Consider the following 22251-nt stretch of genomic DNA (forward strand, 5'->3'; position numbering starts at 1 on the left):
CAGATGACAGAGTTCACACCCTTAAGCACTCCACTAGGCTGCTTGGGTTCTGAAATGGGTTTGTCTTGGTCTCAGGACCTGGCACAGAATAGATAGAACTCTTCATTTGCAAGTGACAGAAACCCAACTCAAAATGACCTAAGCAAAATGGATACTTATTCACGCACAAGACTGAAAACTTCAGGGAACAGAACTGCAGCAGTCGGATCGAGGGGCTCCACTGGGCTATCAGGATGTGGCTGCTTATTCACTCACCATCTCTGTTTCTTCTCTGCTGGCCTCACTCTTCCTTCCCTCATAGCTATTGGGAACTCCACATTGACATTCCTATGGCTTGGCAATCTAGCTGAACAAGAGATTGTCTTTCCCAAGAGTTCCAGTCACAGACCAAGGAGTCAGACTGACTCTGACTTGCCCAATTAATCCAGTCGCTGAGGCAGGGCAGTGGCCAAGCCTGGGTGATGTATGCACTCTTACTGCTGACTGCTGGGGTCAGTTTCACCTGAACCACATGGATTAAAAATGAATGAAGGCAGCGCACCTGGGTGGCTTAGTCAGTTAAGCATCTGACTCTTGGTTTTGGCTCAGGTCATGATCTTATGGTTCGTGAGTTCGAGCCCCGGGTGAGTGACATGCTGATAGCACAGAACCTGCCTGGGATTCTCTCTCTCCCTCTCTCTCTGCCCCTCTTCCACTGTCTTTGTTCCTCAAAATAAATAAGCTTAAAAAATTTTAAAAAACCAAAAATGGAAAATGAATGAAGGCATTTTCCCAAAGGAAAATGGAGTTGTTGCCAAAAGAAGAGAGAACAGTTCTGGGCAGGCCAAAACAAACAACATTCTCACAAGGTTCAGTAAATGCATGACTATGGGGTGGGTGGATGGATGGATAGATGGATGGATACAAAAATCAATGCCCAAGGCAGGAAGCACTATGAGAAACTTACAAGAAAAATACTTTCTTGTATATCCATCCTAACAGTGAAAGAAAGTCAAAGTTAGCAATTCTTTTCGTTCTCTTTCACAAAAGAGACACTGGGAGATTTGAGGGAAGCAGTTGGAGGAAGACTACTGAAAAATAGGTACATGAAACAAAGAATGAGAACATGGGGAGGAATTTCTGTAATGGAGACAATTACAGTTTTAATAGGACATCTGCCTCAAACAGTGTGGGTTTCTGGTTGGTGCTTTTGTTGGTGTAGCTCTTTTTCTTGGTGCAGTGAGAAGACTGCAATCATCACAGGCAGTTACAGCCCAGCGCACAAAGTTGCACATCCCATCTGGAGACACTGGTCACCTCAACTGGCACAAGACAGCAGGATCCTTAGGAAATATAAGTTCGCTCCACAGGGCTTCTCGATCCTCTTTAACTTCTGATTTCAAGCCATTCCTTTTGGCTGCTCCCTAGTTAGCCCCATTTGTGTTCCCTTAAAGCTGCCATTTCAAGAGTTGATTTTCAGAATGGGATTTGGCAGGGCAAATGGAGCCCCAGTTGGGAGAGTGTGTCTACTCTGCAGAGAAGGTTATGAAAGAGGACAGGACGATAGATTCCAGCAGTGGGTTCAGGAAAGAAAAAAGAGAACCACGTACACACTCCCATACATAAGCACCTTGAACTGCTTTTTTGCACAGCTGGGGTTCAGTGAGTGCTCAGCATATTTCAGCCCAAAACGCTTACTTTTTCACCATGTGCTCCATTTCAGAAAAAAAATGTCATCTACATCTTTCTGATTCACCTGCACCAAAATTTGGCCCTTTAGCTCATATGGCTGCTCTTATGTGACAACTCTAATCTTCTACGGCTAAGTAGACATTTACATCTTTTGTGTTTAAACCAGGATTTTGTGGAAAGTTTTTTTGCCTCTAAGAGATTGAAGTTTCTTTTTCAACCCAGAAGTTTCTAAGTGTCCAGGGCATGAGGGCTGCCAGGCTAGAGAGCTCAAGTCCAATGTGTTTTCTCAGTTATGATGCTTCATCCATTCAGCTCTAATAGGGGACAGTTTCCTTGACACGTGGGACCTAACATCCTGACCCTTTCCTCCTGCACTAGGCCTTATGATGCCCATCTCAAACCAATTAGGGCGGAATGCAAGAAAATGTTTTGGTTATAAAATATGATTCACCAACATAAAGGTATATCAAAACTGAAATCTGAGAGAAAAGTGAAGTCTCTTTTACAAATTGGGTTAAATGAGGCACAAAATGAGAGGGCTAGTTTTGTAACTATACCCAGAGGCAAAGGAACAGAAGTGCCACAGGAGTCACAGTGTCACCTCCCTCCAGGAGACTGGGAGGAAATGGAGACTCAGCCCACCCTCCTAATTTAATCTAAGAGGAACCCAAGCCCAGCCAGGTTGAGGCATTTGGCCAGTAGACGTAATGAACCCAGAAGTCAGGCCTCCTCCATCCAGCATGCTTTTCAGGTCTAAGGGCTCTGGGCTGAACCAAACACAATGAAGAAAAAGCAACAGCTTCCCTGAAGTGTTTATGCTTTCTCAAATGCAGTTAAGTTTCCACAAGTTTTCACTGTGGCCATCCATCAGAATGGGGAAAAATAAAAAACAAAGCAAACCCCCCCCAAAAATGAATCTGGGCCACCCAGACCAATGGCCCAACCTGAGTGTGTTGTGAGCCAAAGTGAACCAAGAAAACAGGTAGATAGTCGGGGGTGGGGCATGGCTCTCAGTGCTATGAAGCTGACTCTGATGAGCCTGCCAAGTAGGAGGAAGAGGAGAGGACACAGGGACAGGTGTATCTGACAGACAACCTCTATCTCCTGTCCTGTGGTAGGCTGAATTCTCTCACAGATAGTTCTGAACCTGCTTTTCCCAGCACTATCAGCTGACAAGGTATTTGGCATGATTTTCTGCTTCATCCTATTTTATTACCAACCTTTCTCCACACGTTCCAGTTTTGAACACAGATAATTAATGGCAACAAGGATTTTCCAGCCCACAAAAATTATACAGAAATGGCTGAAATGATGTCTTGATGACAGAGGAAGAAAAATCTCCTTATAATTTGCAGTGCAAACAGACTGCTGCCCCCATACCTGTGCCTTTTCACGTCCAAATCTGGGGGGTGACTTGATATGTGATCTTAATTGGGCATCTTTTAGAAAGGATGTCACATCTGAACTTGACTTCAGGAAATTCTGCCCCCATTCATCTTAGTATATAAGGTTAAACTAACGTTTTTCAAGTGAATGCATGATTGTATTTCTTCCCCCCTGACACACACACACACCATGTCATTTAGATTCAATTCTCAAAGTCAAGGCATTAATACTGACAATTCATCTGACTGTTTAAAATAAATTTTTTAAAAGGAGATAATTTCACACATACCAAAACAGATAGCTCACTTTCCCAGACTTGATGCATAACTTAGTCTTAGAAATAATAAAGCCAGGAGCTCAGACTTGTGACAAAGTGAGAGGATGGGCAGAGAAGCCTGGTAAAGGACTAAATCTTTGCTAAGAAGTTTGGATAGGAGGGTTGGAGGCAGGAAGTGACATGTGATTTGAATGTGTTCCCATCTTTTATTTTATTATTATTATTTTTTAAATTAAGATTCAAATTCTACTCAATCTGCTCTTTAAAAAGAGAGGAAATTGCCAGACCCAGAAGAACCAGATACCATCAGTCAGGAGGCTTTTCAGTTGCAGAGGGAAATCAGGAGCTGCCATTCGATTTCCAGCTATTCTTCTCTACAAATGGAGCTGTCCACACTTTACCAAGCATCTCACTACCAAGAGAAGAATTTGTGAGAAAAGTCAAAATTTGACTCATCATTCTGTTATCCAAAAATGACTAAATGATAGCAGCTTTTTCTTCATTATATAACTTGATAGACTTTTTAAGAATTGTGCTCCTGGGTGAATCTGAGCCACCCAGTGAGTGGCCTCCCTGGCTTCTGCCTATGACTTGCAATGCTTTGTTATTGAAAGATCCTGGCTGACCATGGTCACATCACCCACCTTTGCTGGCCTCACTTCCCTCTTCTATACAATGAACCCAGACAGGGTAAGTTCTGGCATTTCCACTCTGCCTTCTTATAGTTCTAAGCCTGCAGTTGTAATCCATGTTTCTATTGAAGTGATGATCTGTGAACAGTCAAGAAGGAGGGTTCTAAAGGAATGGTTCTAACCTTCTCCCACCTTGTTATCCAGAAGTGGTATTCTAACAGATGCCTCTTCAACATATGATACTTAATGCATCCATCAAGGATTCACCTACTTGCCTATTCCTTCTGTTGGGTACCACTCCCTGCCTTCCTTTTGTTTCATTATAATTGCCTTCCCCTTCCCACACCTTACTGTGACAGTCATTCATCTGCTTGATTATCTTCCACTGAGCACTTCCACAAACACAGAAAGGGAAGGACCTTATTTCTGACCTTCAGGCAGCAGTAAGATAGTGACCAAAGGCTGGAATGCAAGATAATTTCAGAGGAAAAGGAAGTCACATGGCATAAGGATTTTTTTCCCCAGGAAGCAAAGAGGAGGAATAAGGAAAGGAGTAGGAGATGCTCCCAGAAATAACCTGAGGATGGCTTGCCATGAAAAAGTTCTGGAAGTGCTATCTGGCATTGCTCTGCCTCAGGTTTGGTTTCTCCCCTCTGGTAAAACTGGTAAAACAGCTTATAAGACCAGATTTCAAAGCATCTCTCACTATTTGCCTCCAAGAAACAAGTCTCTAGACCTCCACACATAGAGCCATTTTTGGCAAGAATTTACTTTCTGGGGAAAGGGAAGGAAATGAGATAGAACAGGCTATTCTGAAGGAAAGTAGAGAGGGAGGAAGGAGGGACAGCTAGTGGAATGATAATCAACCAAAATAAAAATACTGGACTCTAAACAGATAGGCCTACATCTAGAGCACAAGATTATTAGTTCCCACAGAGACTGAATCTTTACAGATATTTAAGCTGGGAAGAAAGGAAGCAAACAACTCTTAATTTTTATATTTGTGAGAAGTATCTGAATCTTGGCTTGGGAAGTAATGAGAGGGCCTTCAAGGGTCAGAAATGATGCCTTGAACAATTATAGCGCCATTCTTGCTCTACAAGCAAGCAGACTGCTTTCCTGCCCATCCTGAAGCTATTATCATTGATATCTCGTTGTCTACTCTGTTCACTTCTAAGAACTTCCCTGACCTAAGGAAGGGGGACTTACAGCTAAACACTGCTCCCCTGCCTTTGGAGCATATTCTTTATTCTGTGTTTCAACCATCTAATAAAATGTGGAACACAGACCACTGACATCAGACTCACTAGGGACCTTGCTACATACTGAGTCCTGGCTTCCCACCCAGAATGTCTGACTTTGAATCTGTGTCTAAAATTATCTTTTTATGTATGCATTTTCTTAGTTTGTTGTTGTTGTTGTTCTTCTTCACTGCTCTATCTTCAGCCCCCAGGAAAGTCCTAGGAATTTAGATGCTACATAAATATGTGTCAAATAAATGAATGAATCAGTATATCACACGCCCTTGCTGATGGGTGCCTGGTTTAGGAAACATGACCAACATGACACTAGCCATTCAGTGCGAGACCTGATTCAAGTTCTGGGGCTTTCGTTGGGAATGAGAAGTTCCTTTTCTTGATGGGAGTAGGGTGATTTTGCTTGAAAATAAAACTAACAAAGAGGAAAAGTGGAACTAAGAGATGGAGTGAGGGCAACCGAGTCCTGCGGTCTTGTCCCCAACCAGAGACAATAAATTCCTGTGCGTTGAAGCCATGCTGATGTGGATCTCTGCCCCTCATGGCTGGAGGAGACCTGCCTGAGCAGTCCCTTGCCTCCAGGCTTCACTCGTGTTTCTGGGCTTCAGCTTTTAAGAGCAGGGATTATGTCCTCTATTCTTTCTCTACCTCTCCTGATAGATCCTACTGTCTGCTCTTGGGACTTTAATGCAGGGCAGGGCTTTCCTTCCATCATTATACTTTTATGATTATTGTAAGAATTTTCTCTTGAAAATTGCACTTGAAAGTGACTTCAGAATTTACAAGTCCTTCCATATCTATTATCTCCTATGATCCTCTCAACAACCCATTAATCAGCAGTGGAAGTAAATCCTCCTCCACTTCATGGATGGGAAACTGGCCCTTGAAAAGATTAAGATACAGCCCTGGAGTCAGCTGACACCACGGCAGGGCCCAACCAGGATTCCAACCCAGGCGCTCCGATCACAGTCTTCATGCCTTCTTTTTGTGGAAAAATAATAGGCCCACAGTTCAGTGAGTTTTTCCTGATAGAGCCTTGAACTCCAGCCATAAAGGACACTTCAGATTCCCTAGGCCTTGTCAGAATGTTGCCACGCCCCACTCGTGGATTTTGTACGTGGAGCCCATCTCCAGGAAGATGGTGCTCAGGCCTGGGGTGCTTGCCGGAGCTTTAAGATGCCCAATGACGGGCCATCAGTTGAATTCATGTCAACAGCATCTTCCCAGATGATTCCTGGAACACATGGTGTGGATCCAGACTACAGGATCAGGATGGAGCCCATGCTGTCACTGTGGAGTTTAGCAGAGGAATGATATATTTTGGGACTTGTGACCAGACAACATCCGGAGACACAAGAGAGAATTCTGCATCAAGACAACATTCCCCTTCACAAACACCTAATGGCGTCTTCAGACGCTGGTGCTGACTTCAGCCTAGACATACACATGCATACACATGTGCACACACACACACACACACACACACACACACTTGTAATTTATTTATTAGGTTTTTAAAAACCATGCCCTTTAGGAAATGACTATGGATGCAAGCCCAGGAATAAGGTATCAGTAAAAAGCAAATATAAAATGATACTAATTAAAACTGTAGCAGGATATAAAGATCAACCTAAAACACCACCTTGTGGAGAATAGTCAGTTTAAAGACACAAGTCAGAATATAAAGGTTGGCAAAACCAGGTTGTACTTAGGGGGGGTTGAGAATTTAACAGAATCCTTTGTGGATTTAAAACTTGCCATCGGAATTGGAGCCATTTTCCTAGAATATTACTTGAAAGTAGTTAATACTAGTAGTTATAAAGATGATGATAAGTATGTTAGCTGAAATAAACAATGAATAATGCTTGCTAGTTAGCAAACAACTCACTTGCCACGTATCATCTTACTTGAGTAGAGCAGTCCCGATAGAAACATGAAGTCCACCACAGGGTTCAGAGGCAATCTCGTGGGTTATCAGCTGATGTTCTGAATCACAGGCCTTCAGAACAAGAAGGAATCATTGAGTCCAACCGGATCATTGTACAGATGATAAAAATAGTCAGCATTTATTGAGCCAGACCCAGTGCTACACACTTTGTGTTCATCACTTCATTTTATCCACGCAACCCTCACCTCCAGTTCACTGATGAAGGAACTGAGGCTTAGCAAGATTAAGCCATTTACTAGTTACTTTTTACTCAACTAGCAAGTGAGAGAGCCAGACCATACAGCTCAAAGATGACCTCTCTGGGGCGCCTGGGTGGTGCAGTCGGTTAAGCGTCCGGCTTCAGCCAGGTCACGATCTCGCGGTCCGTGAGTTCGAGCCCCGCGTCAGGCTCTGGGCTGATGGCTCGGAGCCTGGAGCCTGTTTCCGATTCTGTGTCTCCCTCTCTCTCTGCCCCTCCCCTGTTCATGCTCTGTCTCTCTCTGTCCCAAAAATAAATAAAAAACATTGAAAAAAATTAAAAAAAAAAAAAAGATGACCTCTCTGGTTCAAGATATGCAGCTGGCACGATACTAAGCAACCCTGCATTTTTCCTTGCAGAGAGTCAAGGTGATGACAGATATTTTTGCCTTGGAAGCAGAGGGTTCAAAGAAGACAAATGGGAGGCAGAGGACCTGTGTTAACTAGCTGTTTGACCTTTTGAAAATCAGACTCCTATGCCTCATTTTCACCCTCGGTAAAACAAGACACTTAGACTAAATGCTCTCTAAAGAATCATCCAGCTCTAACATTCGATGATACCACAGAATACATCATGTGTGGTGATAGGCACGTGTGACAGGAAGGGAAATTTTGCTATTAACAAAAAGAAGAAAGAGAGGAATGGCCTTAGATATTTCAGCACTCAAGAAAAGCCGCAGAATTCCTCCCAAGGAAGCTTAGAAATGCAATTATGGAGCCTTTTGGGGTTTAACATATTTCTTATAGAAGGGTCTCATAAGTCTTCTGGTGCCCATAACTTAGTGATCACAGCACTTCAGAATCCTTCTCAACACATGCCCCAGGTGGCCACCAATAAATGATCAGAGAGGACATGCAGGATAGAATGCATTTTTGATCCCTCCCCGTGAAGAATTCTTGGGTCTTAAAAAAAAAAATGTACACACACACACACACACACACACACACACACACACACCCCTATACATATAAATACCTTATATATTTATAGGTATAAGGCATTTAAATGTATACACCATATATATTTAAACATATGTATACCTTACAGGCATCTCGAGGATGTACTGTAGTGGTCAAATGGTGGACGGGCGGAAGCCTCTCGGACTCATGCCAGGCCTGCTAAATGCATTTACCTGGGACAAGGTTAAAATGCATCTGAGGTAGCCAAGCTGTGGTCATCGGTCAGGTCTGACTGTCACATTCATAAACTCTCGGTATTAGAGCTTGAACACCTCTAAGGATAGAAGTCAGCATCCTGGCTTTCAGCCAGGGGAGAGAAAGAGCAACTTCTCAGGGGGAGTCCACGCCCAGACCATGGGGACACCTCGCGGGGAGAATATAGCTGCTCTCAGAATGCTGACTCCCACAGGGCTTAGGGGCAAACACACAGATTCTCCTACAGATGAAAGCACCCTATCAATCTATCTCCCTTCTTTTTCCTTAGGGAGTAGAGATGAGCGTGTGGGATCAGGGCAGCCGGCTGTAAATGATGGCTGAAGGAGGAGGGGGTGAGGAGACAGTAGACGGGCGGGCTTATGGACCTCCGGATCCACCTGGTCCAGTAACCACCAAATCTCCGCTCAGAGACGCCTCTCAGGGAGGGAGGGCGTACCCGCCCCTACTCTACCTGGACTGCCCTTTGCCTCCTTGTTCTTGCCGCCTTTTCTCTGTGAGGAGTTGAACGATAGGGCCACGGCTGAATGAAAACTGCCTCAAATACAGCTTTCTTCTACAGCACTCCCATGAGGCCCTTGGATTCTCCCTGAATGTTCTCGATGAGAATAAAAAAGGGTATCTCTTGAAGTCCCAGTAGGTGTTCAGTTAACACACGAGCACCGGTGGCCACTGAGCCCCAGACACAAAGGAGATACGAGAGAAAACAAGGAGGTCCTTAGTTCATGGAACTAACAGCCTGGCTGGGAAGCTGGCTCAGATAGATAAAATCATAAATGGAGGGGCACCTGAGTGGCTCAGTTGGTCGGGTGTCCGACTTCAGCTCAGGGCACGATCTCACGGTTGATCAGCTGTGCTGACAGCTCAGAGCCTGGAGCCTGCTTCAGATTCTGTGTCTCCCTCTCTCTCTGCGCCCCCCCCCCACCCCGCTTATACTCTGTCTCTCTCAAAAATAAATAAACATTAAAAAAATGTTTAATGATAAATGGAATAGTTGTTATGTACCAAATGCTGTGAGGGAAGACAGTGGGCTATGGCATCATGAAATGGGGGCCCAACCTAACCTGGGTAATAAGTAGTGAAAGATCACACGTTCCCACCAATCTACACATATCCGCAGAGCTTTGTAACCATAGCTACTCCCTTAGCTTCACTCCTCCGCATCAACTTCAGGCATCTGCCTAAAAAAGCAATCCCCAAATCCAGGATAAGCCATGTGTCCTAGCTTCTAGAAGCTGCAAGAGTTCACCCAGGGAACTCTCTGGAAGAGCCATTTTCCTGTGCCTCCCCCTCCCCCGGCCAGTCTGAGGAATGGGAGCAGCTCCCTGTCACTACGAATCCTTGGTTTCCCTTATCCTTCCCTTTTTGCTATTCAGGTTTTCCAATCAGTTCCCCAAATGGAATTCTCTCCGCTTCAAATCTCCGGTATATTTCAGTTTTCCTGATTGGACACTGACAGACACAGGGTTCAAAGATGGCTACGAGTTGGCCCCATCTTCAAGGTCAGTTGCCCTTCAAGAGCAAGAACACTCAGGTCTCCTCTCCTATCTGCCCTGTGAGTGAGAGGTCCAGGAAGAGAAACCCCCTAGCCCCAACTACGTGTCCAACAAGAAGCTGACTTGTTGCCGGAGACTGAGAGCTTTCTCATGGTAGATATATGGTTGAAATCTGCGTGAAATGTTAGAAGTAACTTAAAAAAAATCAAACACAAATTGCAAAAGCATGTGCTGAAGGAAACTTAGCTGGGGAACAGAGAAGAGTGAATGAGGGCCGAAGGAGAGAGTCAGAAGGTCAAAGGTGAGTAGTAAGGAAGAGAAAGAACTTGAATTGATTAAGGTCACCTTGGCTTGTTGCCTAGACTGGGCATGACCTACCCAGTCAAGGAACTGGGTGTGGCTGCATGGCCGATTTCAGCCTAATGCCAGCTGAAACATCTAAACCTGGCAGTGAAACCTTGACTTTTGAGTCAAGCCATGACCTAGGTGCATGACTTTGAGTGGGTTGTTCTACTTCCCTAAGCCTCAGTTTCCTCTTCTGTTAAAAGACTTGGAGCTGGGAGAGGGAGTGATGTTTAATTTTTTGTGTCAATTTGGCTGGGCCATGGTACCCAGATATTTGGTCAAACACATCTGGATATTGCTGTAAAGGTATTGTTTATTTGAGATTAATATTTAAATCGGCAGACTTTGTGTATTAGTAGACTTTGAGTAGAGCTGATTATCCTTCATAATGTAGGTGGGCCTCATCCAATCAGTTGAAGGCCTTAAGGATAAAAAGACTGACCTCCTCTAAGGAAGAAGGAATTCTGTTAGCAAACTGCTTCCAGACTTGATCTGCAACATCAACGATTCCTGGGGTCTGCAGCCTGCAGGCCTACCTGATAGATGTTAGATTTACCAAGGCTCCACCATCATGCGAGGCAATTTCTTGAATTAAATCCTTCTCTTCTCCCTCTCCCTCCTCCTCTCTCTCGCTTCCTCCCTCTCTCTCTCTCTCTCTCTCTCTCTCTCCCACTCACTTTCTCTCTCCACACACACACACACACACACACACACACACTCACTCACACCACACACCTCCTTTTGGTTCTGTTTCTCTGGGGAACCCTAAGTATGACAGGGAATAAGGATTTCTACTTTACAAAGATATTGTGAGGTCCTCAGGAGAGTACCAGGTCCACTAGAAGTGTTCAGTGTCACCCCTAAGAGAACCTCGGTTTCCCCAATGAGCAGGATCCGACATCATCAGCCTCCTCACAGCCCGGCAGATGGAAGCGTTCCTGTCCTTGTGCAATGTGTGGTGCATTCAGGAGACCTCGGTACAAATCCCAGTGCTACCCAAGCCAGTCACCTCATTGCATGCTGAGGACCTGGCAAAGCTGGAACTGGACCCCAGACCCAGATCCACACCACTCACGTTCTTTCATTGAGTCACCCCACCCTTGGATAGCATCCTGGCCACTTGGAAGATAAAAGCAAGGATCTCAGTCTCCCCAAGGTCTCTGGAAGCAAGTTTACAACCCTCGGGAGGCTACCGCTGGAAACAAACATCTGCCTCCCTTTTTCTCTCCCTGCCTTCACCTAAACCCAGAAGAAGGGGCTGTTCAGGTTATTACCGAACTCAATCCACAGGTCATCTGTAACCAGATCCGCTTGTGACCAGAAATTTTATGGACTCGTGTAATGAGTTTCCTGTGGCTGTTACAGAAAATTACCACAAACTTGGTTTAAAACAACACAAATGTATAAAATTAAAAAAGAAAGAAAGAAAGAAAGAAAGAAAGAAAGAAAGAAAGAAAGAAAGAAAGAAAAAGGCCCCCCACTCTGCCCTTAAAATTAAACACACACACACACACACACACACACACACACACACACACAAATTTGTTCTCACAGTTCTGGAGGTCAGAAGTCCAGAATCCAAGTGTCAGCAGGGCACTCCAGGTGCTCCCTCCAGAGGATCTAGGGGACAATCCATTTCCTGCCTCCAGGTTCTGGTGACTCCCAGCATTCCGGGGCCAGTGGCCACACCGCTCCAATCTCTGCTCCACCTTTGCATCCCCTTCTCCTCTGTGTATGTGAAATCCTCCTCTGCCTTTCTCCTCTAAGGACACCTGTGATGGCATTTAAAGTCTGCATAACCCAGGATAATCTCCTCATCTCCAGATCCTTAATTGACAGCTGCAAAAACTCTTTTTTTTCCAAATCATGTAACATTCACACATTTTAGGAATCAGGCCCTGATGTATGGGGGAGGGGGGGCACTCTTCAGCTTCCCACAGCTCAGTTCCCCTGATGCCCTGAGTTCAAAGGAGTTCCCATCATCCTCTGGGTAACAGCAAAAACCAAAGCCCCACTGATCAGGGGAGAGGTTGTCCCGTGGACACCTGAGGGAGCCCACTCCGAGACCGGGGTGGGGTGGGTGGTGAACGGGCATGTTTGCTGTAATGGAGACACCCTAGCCCTGCACAAGACTGACTGCTTGAACACCTTCCAAAAGCTGAGTTTGTATGGAAAGAGCCTTGGCTGGGCTCATGCTTTAGGGGGAATGGGTGGAGAGAGAAATGTCAGAGTCGGCCCCAGAAGAAGTTTATACTGGCCCAGGAAATCATCTGGGAAAAACAGTCTCACTACCAGACCACTTAAAAGGAAGACTCGGAGGATCTTTTTTCCCTCATCTGTGGAGTTTTCCATGCCAATGAAAGCGGCTTAAGTTTTCTGCCACGGCAAACTTGTTCTCCCATGTCCAGCCCCTCTCTCAAGAAGGAGAAGACCACCCATCTTCACATCCGCCAGCATGACACCCAGCGTGAGAACATGGAGTCCTTGAATTATTGAGCCTGATATCGAGCTTTCCTTTCTCGCGGGAATGGGTGGCAGGCAAGAACACTCCAGACTTGCATTCTCTTCGCTCTGGTCCTCACGCGGACACCTTTGGTCCCTCGTGGACTTGCTTCCTTCTCTATTGCTGTCTCTCTCTCTCTCTCTCTCTCTCTCTCTCTCTCTCTCTTCTCCCACCCACCCCTTTTGTGTAGCAGGAGGCGTGTACACATGTAAAACCATAACCCTCAAAGCCTCACTTCCAAGATGGCCCTTTGGAGGGTGCCCGCTGCAGATGCGGCCAGCATCCCAGCCATAGCCTCTTGGCAGTCGCCATTGCCATAAATGCCAGCCCAACGCCAACTGCCAGCGAGCCCTGGCACACTTGGCCCAAGGGCTGTCTCTGACTGCCAAAGCCCCCTGGAGCCCACCAGGAGTCAATGGTCACACACTGTGGGGGAAAAGGCCCTTGACCAGCTGCTGGGGCCTCAGCTCCTCTCTCCTCGGGCAGGGTAACTCCAAGGTCCATGTTCCACACTGGGCCCCAGCGATCCTGGTGGGATTCCACTCTGTCCACAGTGGTACTTACTTGATAATGAACCTTTATCTGGCTGCCTTCCCAACTCTGTCTCACTTCCCCACGCCCTGATTGCTTCCTGTAATCACCTCCCAAAGATACTATTTGCACTCAAATACTTGTCTCAGAGTCTGCTTCTGGGAGAAACCCAAGCCAGGATATCCTCCTGTCATCTATTTGGGACCGCCTATGTTCCCCACGGGCGTGATGCCTTGGAGGAGTAACTTTCCTATCCGCTATTACAGGTTCACACCCTGAAATCTGGTCTCTTTGGTCACTGGGTGAGAAAACGGATGTCACCCACGTGTCCTTACTGTTCTCATCAGACACGGCCATTCCCTCCTGCTTGCTTATTATCTCACTTTTGCACCCTAGTTTAGCTTCTCCCACAACAAACACATACGTGCTTCCTTTCAGAAGCTAGTCCAGGGCTGGCTTATAGTAAACCTCAAGTTTTCCTTGCTATTTTGCTTGTTTCTCTCTCTCTCTCTCTCTCTCTCTCTCTCTCTTTTTTTTTTTTTTTTTTTTTTTTTTTTTGCTTCTCCCTCCCTCTCTCTCTCTCTCCCTCCTTAGAAAAGACTAGCTAATTGCCTCTGGACAATTTTGCTTGTTTCTCATTTTTTACCCATTTCTCTCTCTGCCCCTTCTGTCCTTCTGTTTCTCTCCCTCCCTCCCCCATTCTCTCCCCAACCCTTTCTCCTTTTCTTCTAAGACTGGTTAATGGCCCCTAGAACAATTCAAGTTGATCACTTGACCTCCTTGCTCTACACTCAAGTCAAATACAGCCAAATGGCTCTCCCAGGGAACCATTTATCATCACCCGCCACCACAACACCACTGTCAAATCAAACTGGGCTTCCTGAATCAGCCCTTTCCAAAGCTGTTATTATTTACTTGTTTGGTCTCTGAATTCCTTCCACTTAATTGACATCATTTTAATGCAGACAACCTTTTGAACTGTATCCGGGTGGCTCGGCCTCATTGACTTGCATGCCATTGCTTCCATCAGTGACAAGACCCCTGTGTCTACTTCACCCCAAAGTTATCTATGACCTCAGTAATTATTGTTCCACTGCTGGGTGTCTCTCCCCATGTGTGGCCGTTGACTCCTGGCTAATAGTAATGCTTGCTCATGTGATTAAAAAACAAAACCAAATATAAAAAAGATATTTCAGCTGTTGGGCATTTAATCCAACTTCCTCAGTGGTACCCCGATAGAACCCAAATTCCCAGAAAAAACCCTGACCTGGGTTCTAAAAAGTGAGGTCAGTGTTTAACACAGTCCCTGGTCTTCCTTTCTGTCACGAATTTCTAAATGATTACAAGGTTGGTGGGTGAGGGAAGCCATGAAAGGCAGTGCTCAGTGCCTGGGCTTTAAAATCACACAATCCTGGTTTATATCTTGGTCCTATCTTTCCTGCAGCCTGTGATCCTATGCAAGTAGCTACTCTGAACCTCGGTTTCCTTAAGTATAAAGTAGAAATGATAAAATCTACTTTGCAGTGTGGAGTAAAGACTAAAAGAGGTAATGCATATTTTATTTATGGGTCATCTGTGGAGAAGAGTATTGAAACTTTGACTATCATGGTGGATTTGATGATTCCTTCTTGAAGTTCTGGTAACGCATGTAGAGAACCTAACACAGTATAGGCATGGAGTCAAGAGTTTATAACCACACACGCTTAATAGGAAGGAAGCTAAAGCATGCCAGTAGACATCCAAATTTCATCTCTAACAAAATATCATTCTAAAGCAGGGGTCTATGGGCCAAATGTAGCCTGATACCCATTTTTGTATGGCCCGTTTTTTACATTAAAAAAAGCGTTACTTAAAAAATGAAAAAAAGAATATTTTTGACACATTAAAATTGCATGAAATTCAAATTTCAATGTCCATAAGCAATGTTTTATTAGAACTCAGCCATCCGCATTCACTTACATGTTTGTGTTTGACTGCTTTCACATTGCAAAGAGTCACCTCAGCAGAGACCATATGGGCCACAAAGTCTAAAATGTTTTCTATTTGGTCCTCTATAGAAAAAGTTTTCTAACCCCTGATCTAGATCAACATTTTATTTCAAGAACATCTTCAAGTTATCTCAGCGTTAATGAGAGTCTATTAGCTGGGCCAATCATAAAGCAAGATGCTGGCATAACTCAACCTTCTACCCTGCACTGGTGCCCAATCCCCAGTTCCACATGCTGTGGCCAATCCCGCCATTGACTTAAGGACAGCAATGTGAAGAGGCACCAAGTAAGAAAAGAGATCTCAAGACCTAAATTAGACTAGAAAATGTGTCTTTGATATTCCAGATCTTTCAAAAGCCTGGTCCATTTTCATTTCTTTACCTCTGCATTGTTTACCGAGTGCTATCCCCCAGCTGCCACTTAAATACATCGGTCTCTTTGAATCTTCTCAATAGCTCTGTGAGTTTCAGTATCATTATCCCTATCTTACGGGTGAGTAACTGAGACCGAGAGAGTAAACAATATGCCCAGGGTCACCAGCTAAGAAGTATAGAGGGAAGGCTTTAAGTTAGGGGTTTTTTTCTGGCTTCAAGAGCCCTTGGTCCTATCCAATACACTCTGCTACCTCACATATGAATTTCATTCTAAGAAATGGAAGAGAAAAGCGTAAAGATTTTAAGGTAAAGTCTGAGCTCTCATCCGTTTTTCACTTAACCAAGTGTTTGGGGCGGGATGCAATGCCGTGGTTGTGGGTCTTTAGTACGGTTGGGTAATCACACCTGACGGTAAATTACTTGACTGGATCTCTATTTCACATCTGCCAGTGTGCACCATATGTCCCAGGATGTCCAGGGACTAACTTCTCAACACTTGGGATTTGGAAACTTACTCCTAATAGTGAGTGGCTCAATGACCCTCCAAATTGGACTGTGATGTGACTTTTGCCCTAGAGATACCACCACACAGCGAAAAGCATCACCAAGCCCGGACTGCCATGTAGCAACTTCAGGTTGGGTGAGAGGGCCTGTTACAATCACCCTGCCAACAAGCTGTGCTGACCTGGCTGTCCGCTTGGTCAGACCCCCGTGCCGCCGGCCTGAGAACTTAGGAAGCTTGTCTATTATAGGGGATGGGTGGGCCAAGAGGAGGGGACAGAGGGATCTTTCCAACATTCCTACAAAGAATCCAAAATGAGATACTGGGCTTTAAAAAGAAAATTGTTGTTTTTGGATAACAACTTAAAGCAAGAGTCCGAGTCCTTAGGACATCCCGATAAGAATTCTGTCTGGAAACACTGAAAGTCATCTTTTAGTACAAACACTCCAAAAAATACATCTGAAAGCTCTGTGTAAAAATATGAACAGCATATTTTAATGTTATAAAACTCATCAAACATTTAAAAAAAATGAAGTCTAGAACTAGATATTAGGGGAGGGTTTAATCTATTTTTAAAAGAATTAGCATAAAATATATTTCAAACACAAATATCAAAAAAGACCCCCAAAAACAAACAAACAAAAAACCCTACAGAACAAATAATTAACTATAGTGAGTAGTTAGAGGTTGCTAGTCTATGCCTTACAGTCAGTGTGAGGTTCTATCACGGACCAGGTTGAGGATAAACAGTTTCCTTTAGTGAGGCTTTTTTATAGCTGAGACCAAGCTGACAGAGGGCAGAGAGACTCAAAGGAGGGAGGATCCAGGGAGTCCAGAACCTGGGAAACCAAGAAGAAAAATAGGAGGGCACAAATGGCAGGTGCATCCAAAAAACAAAGCACGGCCCACACTCCTATAAATGGTTTATGGGCATTCATTTATTTGTCCCACATGCGCACTCACTCTCTTCCCCCCAACATCACTCCATTATAGGCCTTTTCAAATTCTATATGGACTTGAGTCACTCAAACCATTTGTCTCCAATTAAGTAATTTTTAAAAAACACGGCGATTATTGCCAACACCCACTTCCTGCTATCTGCTATGCATTGGTATCATGCTGTCCTAGCACAGCTCCAACTATTTGAGCCATAGTTGGGCCATGATGAGGGTACACTTTGGCTCTTCTGGGTGCAACATGACACATAATTTCCACTGGGAAAGCAAGTCAGTGGTGGGAGAAGTTGTAAGCCCAGATGATGCTCCTGAATATATCTGGCAGCTCTGGACATAGAAGAAGACTGGGCAGCCAGGACGTGATGAGGAGTCCTAGTGTGGGGTGGAGTGCTGGAATGATGCATCTCCCCCCACACAATTAGATCACAAAGCTCAGGATGATTAAATATGCTGCACCTGAAGGCAATTCTCCAATGCCAGGAATGAGTTATTCAGCCATTCTCAATAACTCATACTACTTACCACCCATTCCTGAGCAGATATGTTCCAAAGCCATGCTCTGCAGAAGCTGTGCAAAGATAAGGAAGAGTGCCATGTTGTATTTGCAGGTGCTCAGCAAATGTCTGTTGGATGGATGGATGGATGGATGAAATAATGAATGAATGAAGTCCTGCTTTCAATGTTTTCACACTCCAATAGAGGAGACATAAGCATGGAAAAAGTAGTGCTACAATGAAGGTACAAACTGGGAACCATAGTGAACCAAAGGAGTGACTGATTACTTCTACTTGAGTGGGTCAAGGGGCATTGGGTTTGAATCTGAAAAAATGAGTAGAGGTTTTCCAGTCATAACCCAAGCAGAGAAAATAATATGTGCAAAAGTATAGAGGTGTAAAATGGGATGATGCACTTGGGGAACTGTAGTTGTTCAATATGGCTGGAGAGGTCAGGGTGCCTGGATGGCTCAGTCGGTTGAGCGTCTGACTTTGGCTCAGATCACAATCTCATGGTTCGTGAGTTCGAGCCCCGCGTTGGGCTCTGTGCTGACAGCCCAGAGCCTGGAGCCTGCTTCGGATTCTGTGTCTCCCTCTCTCTCTCTCTGCCCATTCCGTGCTCACACTCTGTCTCTCTGTCTCTGTCTCTCTCTCTCTGTCTCTCTCACACAAATAAATAAACATTAAGAAAAAAAATTTTTTTTAAATATGGCTGGAGAGGTGAGTGTGATCATTGGGATTTGGAGAGTGTCAAGAGTGAAAAGTTAGGGATTAAGTCATGGAAGGCTTTCTGTGCTATCCCAAGTAGTATGAACTACCAGAATGAGAAATGGAATTCAGGCAGAATCTTCAAGTAAGGTTTGAGTAGGCACACATCCAAACACCCCTGTCATTCCAGAACAAAAGAATGTCATGACTGAGCTGCCAGTACCCTCAGGAGGCTCAAAAGTGGGTGCACTCACCTGTCCACTGGCTCCGCCTTTGCCACCGGAAGGTCTGTGCGCAGTGATGGTTTCTGCCACGCTGTTTCTTCATGCTGGCTCCACATTTCCTCTCATATTCAGTCTTGCCTCAAGACACAGGCCAAACGGAAATAAGCTGCCACGGTTGGCCCCTTTCCCAGAGAAATTATATTTAGCCCCCCAAAGCAGCAGGCTTCAAAACGGTGTGGTCATCTGAGCTAAAAATGGCCATCCAGAAGGAGCTTGATGTAAAAGTGATCCAGGGCCGAGGAACAGGCCACTTTGAGTAAACGATTATCGTGTGCTTCAAGGGGTCCTGTTCTCCAGCACTCATGGGCTGGGCCAAGTTAAAACAGATGGGCACGTGACACTATACCATCAGAAGCAACTATAAAAGGGGCTTTTCTGTATGGCCCCAGGCCCAGAGCCAAGGCTGGCCAGGGCAAATGTTGCCAGGCTCCAAAATTGAGCCTCTGAACACAGATAGCATTTACTGTGTCATAATATCAAAGGCCTTTTAGAACAAATGACATGAACAGGCATCATAGAATGGGAGTAATAAAAATGGCAAAGCATGTGTTTTCTGAAGTTCAACCATGGCAAGGAAATGAAATATAAAATGATACCATTTTTCAAAAAATGTTTTTTCAATAATTATAGACAAGGTTAGTGAAGGTTTGGGAAATAGGTACTCTCACACAGTGCTAGAAGGAATATAAATTGGTTCACCTCTTCAGAGTTTTGTCTTTGGGAAAGAGCACTTTGACCGTGGGAGTCAGAATGGATTGGAAGGAGCAAACTCAAAGCAAGGAGACCACTTGAGGACAGGGCACCAGGCAGAGGGGAGAGTGACCTGGGTGTGGTAGCAACAGGGTGGAGTAATTAAACCAAGTGAACAGTCAGAATTCACAAGTCTCGGGAATTGATTGGACTGAATAACTGGGCAGACCATGGCCTTCACTAGAGTAACAGTCATCACCTTTATCACCATCACTAACCTTCATAGATCACTGAGTGTGGGGAAGGCACTGTTCTGAGCACTTTACAAGTCATAATACATTTAATCCTCAGGACGGCTCTCTGAGGTAGGTGCTGTTCTTGTCCCCCTATGACAGATCAGGAAACTGAGGCACAGGAGTTGAAAACTGCCCAGGGTTCATACATTGAGATTATTCTCCTCACCTTTGTTTATGATAGTGTAAAAAATGGAAATAACTTCAAAATATAGTGCTAGTGGATTGAGTATATAAATGGTGGTAACTGCCATATGGTCAAATGTTATGTTTTAGAAGAATATTTGATAAAGGGAAAAAGACATACAACATAAGTGGGGGAAAGATCAGTTACAGTTTTCTGGGGGGAAATATATATATAAGGTTCCCATTATCTGATGGGAAAAGGCCACTTAAAGTGAATCCACTTAGATCATAAACAAGTGTTACGAAATGAATAGCAAGAAAAGAATCGATTAGAGTTGTATCCGAAAAGTTAAGCCAAAAGGTATAAAATTTTATTTTCTCTTGTATTTAACACTATATAGGTATAACTAAAATTTTGAGCTAATTCTTGGAACCCAGACTGAAAGGAGGGTTGGATATATTCTTTCTGACAAATTACACGCTGGCGACTTGAGTCCCCCCCCCCCCCCCCCCCAGGCAGAGACAGAGTCAAGGACCACTGTGCTGCTCCCTGTTTCAGGGAAACATCAGAGAAGCATGGCTGAGCGACCGCAAAGAGAAAGGCAAGGTAGGGATGCAATATAGGGTGCATTGTCAAAGTCACTCCCGAGGGCAAGTGGGACATAATCTCACCCACCTCGGCAACCTTCTGAGGATGGCAGAGAAGACTTGTCAGAGTGGCTCCGGGCACCGACTGTGAGGACTACTTCTCTGTCAGCTCCTTGCTCCACTTGGCTTGTGGGTTGTTCCTGGGTTGCTCCCAGTGCTCTGGGCTACTTGTGTCCATTGGAAGATCAGCAGTGGGTCTACGGCATCAGAGAAGCCCAGGAAGGAAGGCAGGGATGGGAGCCATCAATGTGAAAGCTCCATCCTGAAGCCCTGGCTGCAGTCAAGGTGAGGCCAGAAGCACGTGAGTCTGGCAGTCAGAGGTGCCCAACGTGACAGCACAGCACAAAAGCATTCTCCTCTGAATTATAGCACAATCATAATGGAGCTTTTGCAAAGCATTGCATAGACATTTGAGGTCATCGTCATTTTCCCCAAAGGCCTTTTTTATCCTTTAATATTCTACGTTTTAAACCACCTTCCATAGCCTCCTCTTGCTAAGTTTCCCTTCTTTCATCGTTAACTGACCTGACCCTACCAAACAACACTTGTCGATAGCTTTGTATGGGATTCCAGCAATTCTCCAACAATGTTTTTATCAGTGTCACAAAACGATGCACCTTTCACAAAATTTGGGATTTCTATTTGTAGCGAACTTGCAACGTGTTTCCAATGAGTAGAGACCACAGCCACCAAGTGACAATATCCTCGGAGGGCACAGCCTCCTCTTCTGTGTCTGCAAAGAGAGAGGGGGTTACCCCAACACCCTGGAGAGTTGAACCTGACTCAACTGAGCCTCCGTAAGATGAACAAGATCACAGAACTTTATTCACAGGTGCCTGAAATGTAGATAAATGGGCCTTTACATAGGAAGAAAGACACAAATGTCCCACCACTAAAATCCTGGGTACAGCCAGCACCCCGTGACACACATTGCCCCAAGCTGCAGCTCCTGCCTGCGTTCTTACCCCCAAGGTATGCGGCTGCGTGTGCTGCTGTGTGGGGAGAACATACAGGTGGCTGGGAGGTGGGGGAAGGTGTGAGGAAGTATTCTCCAAAAATCATAACTGGAGGCAAGAATGCAGTGACACAGGGGAGTGACAGGATCCGCGTAAGACAGGAGCTTTTTTCAAGAGTGATGTTGTGAAATCTGAACAGCCTCGGAGCTCGGGCGTCCAGGGCTCAGCGGGTATTCGTTTCATAACCCGAGACCAAAAGCGTTCGGCTGAGCTGGGCTGTAATTGAGTGCCACCAGGGGTGCTGCCAGCAGCTCATCAAACAAAAGCACCAAAAGCTTCTCTTTGAGCCGGAAAGACACAGGTGGAATCCGCAGGGCCTTGGCCCCACTGGAAACAGAGCTTCGTCTGTGGGGGGGCGGTGGTAAAGGGCTGTGATTACCAGCTGATCCGACCCAGGCGGGGTTGTTCCAGGGCAAAGGGAAGCCACTGCCAAGGGAACTGATGCCAGAGTGCTACACAAGTGGGTGGGCACTGCCTGCTTTTGTTGACGTGGCCCTTCTGGCTGCCAGCTCCCTTCCCACCACTGCGGCTGGGAAGCAACTCACCGACACACGCACGTCCAAGGCCTGGCAGGCCAGCCCCGCTTCCCGGCAGAAGATAGCAGCATTCAGGCACAGCTGGAGGGTCACCTCTTCACTACCAAATGATGGGGAACCATCAGCCTTGTTCAAAGCAGCAGCCAAGCCCATGTTCGCCTGGGGCAGATCGTAGCACACG

The 22251-nt window shown here is 45.3% G+C and overlaps 1 protein-coding gene across 3 annotated transcripts in view; it reads left to right on the forward strand.

Annotated features, from left to right (window-relative positions):
• Positions 1–22251, forward strand: part of CPQ (carboxypeptidase Q) — a 429842-nt gene that overhangs the window by 388357 nt on the left and 19234 nt on the right. The window contains exon 8 of one of the 3 annotated variants that reach the window (XM_019822925.3): positions 3572–5735. The exons of the other annotated variants lie outside the window; for them this stretch is intronic. Coding sequence (XP_019678484.1) covers positions 3572–3600 — 29 coding nt within the window. The 3' untranslated portion in view covers positions 3601–5735. Of the gene's footprint in view, positions 1–3571; positions 5736–22251 lie in introns of those variants that run through there. 3 annotated transcript variants of the gene reach the window in all.

This window comes from Felis catus, chromosome F2 (assembly GCF_018350175.1).
Source record: "Felis catus isolate Fca126 chromosome F2, F.catus_Fca126_mat1.0, whole genome shotgun sequence".
NCBI classification, from domain to species: domain Eukaryota; kingdom Metazoa; phylum Chordata; class Mammalia; order Carnivora; family Felidae; genus Felis; species Felis catus.